The sequence below is a fragment of the Micropterus dolomieu genome, linkage group LG23, assembly GCF_021292245.1.
Source record: "Micropterus dolomieu isolate WLL.071019.BEF.003 ecotype Adirondacks linkage group LG23, ASM2129224v1, whole genome shotgun sequence".
Taxonomy (NCBI): Eukaryota; Metazoa; Chordata; class Actinopteri; order Centrarchiformes; family Centrarchidae; genus Micropterus; species Micropterus dolomieu.
In genome coordinates this window covers 36081795-36086137 of record NC_060172.1, presented here as the reverse complement: position 1 = coordinate 36086137, position 4343 = coordinate 36081795, and the positions used below count along the sequence as shown (strand labels likewise).

The following is a 4343-nucleotide window of genomic DNA, read 5'->3' as shown; positions in this document are numbered from 1 at the left end:
CACGAAAATGAAGACTGACAATGACAAAGGGAGAGAAATGCTTTTGAATGAAAAGGACATAATGGACAGAGAAAGGGAAGAGCTGAAAATAAGAGAAGATCAACTGATGAGTAAAATGAAATCCATAGAAACTCTGAGAGCAAAACTTCTACAGCAAAATGTGAAGATAAGTGAAGGCGTAAAATACAAGGTGGACAGGTTGAAACAAAACAATGAGGATGTGCTAATGCTGTACACTGTACTGGAACAAAAGCTTGGAGAACTTGATAAACAGAAAGAAAGCGTGGCTGGTGACACTGAGATTTTAGAGAGAGAAAGGGAAAGTCTGCTAAGTATGCTCTCCGACATGGACATCCAGAGAGAACACATGGAAAATATGTGGAAGCAAAAGTTTGAGATGGAAAAACAAAATCTTGGAAAACTGAAGGCAGAACTGAAGCGAGACAGAGAGGATCTGAATAGAAGGAATGAGCTGCTGAACAAAGAGAAAGTGGACTGTGACCAGATGCGGTCTGACATGCAGACACAAACTGACTTATTAGAACAAGAGAAACAAGACATAAAAGAGGAAAGAGACAAAAAGAAGACGATGGATGGCGAATTGTCTGAGCTGGAAAGACATGACCTACTCACCCATTTAATGAACTCCAATAGAAGTCAAAGAGCAAAATTGCTGAATCAAACAATACATATTAGAAACAATATGGAGCAATTAGAACAGAAAACTATAGACATAATTCAGTTAAACTCAATCTTGGAACACACGTGTGATGATCTTGAACAACAGATAAATAAGGTCATTGGCTATTATGAGCTCATGCAAAGAGAGAAGAAACAGGTGGTTACAGTGAAGTTTGACAAGGCGGTACAAACCGATGGTGTCGCAGAATCGCAGCAGCAGCAAGATATCGTAAAACGGGATTTAAATAAACTTAAAAAGTGTGAATCTGAGAATGACCAGGATGTTCGGGGGTCAGATGTCACAATCCTGACTAAAGAATTTGTGAATCAGTGGAAGTTAGATGATGATAAACTTGGTCTTTGCAAAAAGGGTAAATACCTGAAGACTGAGAGGAAAGGTTTGCTGATGGTAGTGGAGGGTGAAAAAGTGGAAAATGAACAGAAACAGAAGCTTGGAACACTGTCTGAGTTGGTGGCAGACCACAAATATTTTACAGGAAAAAAAATGTCAAAAAGAGATTGTTTGCGAAATATATGGAAGGATACTAAAATGGAACGGAAGGAGATTGATCAGACAAAGCGCTGGGGTCATGAGATGACAAACAACCTGGAGAAAAGACTAAAGGTCATCAATAAGTTTCTTAAGAGGACATGGTTACAAAAAGAACAGGAACCATGGGAGAAGGCAAAGCTGGAACAAGGACTAAGTAAGGACACAACATCTCAAAGTGACCATGAGAGAGACCGCACAAGCCTCGATAAAATATACACAGAGCTCCAACAACTTAAGCTTCAGATGCTCAATGAGATTGAGAAACTCCACGTCAAAGAAAAAGTGTCTAGGACAACTAGTGACAAAGCTAATCAAACATTCAAGGGGGATACAATCATAGGGCATACATCAGTGCAGATAACAGAACAAGCTTCTGCCAAAATGTATCAAGGGCAAATGAAGGTAGAAAAAACTGAAGCAGCTCCAGAGACAACCAGCGGTCTCCTCTTTCAGCTCCGGCATTACTGCTCTCGCTGCTGCTGCCCTTGCGGTGCCTGCTGTAAAGTGTGTCCAGAGGAGAAATGAGAGACATGGTATTGTATGCTTCCTGCATATATTTAAAATACAATTTGTCAACTTAAAAGTGGTGTAAGTGATTCTAATCCAATACATTTCTTTTTGTGAAATTCAGGGAATATCCTTCACCAGTGTGCGCTAAAGAAACATCTGATGTTTGTCCTTAGCCCTGGCTCTGTAAATGGGAATCAAACAAAGTGTCTCGGACCAAGCCACACAACACTACTCCAGCTGTTCCAGCCATGATGTTTGTGTCAGTAACATTAAATTATCATGATCATTCAGCTTACTCGCAAGTTCAATAAGACATGCTGTTGTTGTTATGTTAGCTATAGCAGCAGGAGAGCTGTGAGTATAGTATAGTGATCTGTAAGAATAAAATCAAACTATTCTTTTGACAATTTTTAAACCAACATGACTACTAACAAAAAGCTGTTTTTGGCTTTATATTTGTTTGCATATGTGAAACTCTTTTATTTCTTGGTTTGCAAAATAGCATTTAATAGTGTACCTGAACATGCTTAATTTTCAGTTTTCAATTCCTGATTAAAATCTCAGTCATTCATATTGTAATATTAAATATAATGTATCCACTTCCACTTAATTACATAGATTCTTAAATATTAAAGAAATGACCATGGCAAGTTGAATTCATTTTTAGTTTTTACTGTTGTTATGGTTGTTGTTGCTGGTTTGTTTTTCTTGCTCTTCTTTTAAAGTATTCATTTGTTTACCATGGTCTGTTAAAATTATTTAAGGAAATTAAATAGAGTAGTATTCCCAAAGTATTCCCAAATGTAAAAAAATAAATAAAAACTGAGATATACACTATATGATGAAATATTCAATGCTGAAATATATAAATGGGGGTCCCCTAGAAAAATTTGAGCACTAAACACAATTTCCTGCATTCTGGGGACATTTTCTGTACCAATTTATGTCTTTATTTAAATAAAGTGATTTTTTTTTTAGCTTAAACTTTTTTGAACAATGCACATTTGTTTCTTTGATCTTTAAATTGCATTGCATGTTTTCTTATTGTGCAAATAAACCTTTCTCAAAGTAATTTTATTTGTTTTTTTAAACATTTCTTGTTGCAAGCCATTTTTCAGAACATATTTAACAAATGCTTTAAAAAAAGTGATGGAGACATGTCCCCAGTATCCACAGTGTAAATTACACCTATGAAATTAATACAATATTTGTGCACTAAGAACTAAGGGGTGAAATCAAAAATACAAACAAATTGTGTGGTATGAGTTGTTGCAGTTAGTTACACATTGGATAGATTGGATTGGTAATGTAACATAATATGCTATTGAAAACAGATTGTACTATTAGTGTGGCTGAAAGAGGATCTTTGTAGTGACAGAAGATGGAGAATAGACTGGAGAGGGGAGATTATGAAAACTCGGAGAGGGAGAGGGTCAGAGAGAGGGAGTATAATATAACTAGAACAAAACCGTCTACCATAAAAACTATGGAACAGCTTGCTAGTTAGTGTAGCCACAGTACAAATGTATTTAGTTATCCTAACGTTACACTTGTGAGCTGTCTGTGATATTTCCTGTGTCTCACTTGGCCCTGACTCTCCCTGCAAACAATGTTCAACAATGTCAACACAGAACTGTCTTCAATGCAAACTCTGATGACTTGCCGTTGGCCTAACAAAGTCTTTTTACCATGTGAGTTTTAGAATATATTATGTCTACTAGCTGTCCATATAACTTACAAGCTCGTCCTCCTCAGTTTGTTCCACTCCTGCTCCTGTGACCTCTGTCCTCTTCCTCTTAAAATACTGCAGGACGCTTCTCTCTGTGTGAACATTTTGACTACTTTTCAATTGTTTATGGACACGTAGCAGAGACACATGCACACCTCCTGGCACATGTTTTTAAGGTCAAGGATGGTCACGGACAGAGGCCAAAAAAGTGGCCCAGGAGTTTGTCCCTGGTCAGCCTGCTCTCCAGCATTAGTCGGGCCCTCTGAGTCTTTACAGACCTTTATACCTGCATTCTTGAAAATTTTATGCAAGTTGAGTACATAACTAAATTAACCTTTAAAATACATTTTCAAAACTAGAAACATCCATCTAACACCCCTAAAGTAAAGTAATCACTTCAGCTGATCCCTTGAGTAGATAACTAAATAAGCCATATCATCATCAATCTTACCATAAACTGCTGCTTTGGACTGTGCTGGCTTTGACTCTGTTCTGCTATTAACCTCATCTCTGCTGTCTCATGTTCACTATGTCAGCGCTAGTATTGGTGCCACTGGCCAGTGGCAGGTAAAGTACTCAAAATCTTTACTCAAGAAAAAGTACAATTACTCCCATAAAAAGGAAAAGAAAAAAAGACAAACCTACTCATGTATAAATATAATAATATATTTTATTTATGCTATTCATCAGGTTAGAAACAGCTGCAACATGGTTATTTCTAGGGAATGCAATTTGCTTTGTTGGTTTAGCTATTTCTGTTTAATAATTATTTTTCTTTTTAAATCTCCATGAATGTGTTGATAAGATCACTTTAAAATATCATGCTTGCTGCCCAGCCAACTATTGTTGCATGTATCTTATTATGGACAT

General features: G+C 36.8%; 1 protein-coding gene across 1 annotated transcript; it reads left to right on the top strand.

Annotated features, from left to right (window-relative positions):
* The first annotated feature begins 7 nt into the window (after positions 1-7).
* LOC123963336 (interaptin-like) lies at positions 8-2652 on the top strand. The gene is made up of 2 exons (XM_046040128.1): positions 8-1767; positions 1866-2652. The coding sequence occupies exon 1, from the start codon at positions 8-10 to the stop codon at positions 1757-1759; it is 1752 nt and encodes a 583-aa protein (XP_045896084.1). The 3' UTR covers positions 1760-1767; positions 1866-2652.
* Positions 2653-4343: the final 1691 nt, after the last annotated feature.

What these genes read in the sequence shown, in the direction of transcription:
- LOC123963336 (XM_046040128.1), top strand. Translation starts at nt 8, where the DNA reads ATGAAGACTGACAATGACAAAGGGAGAGAAATGCTTTTGAATGAAAAG.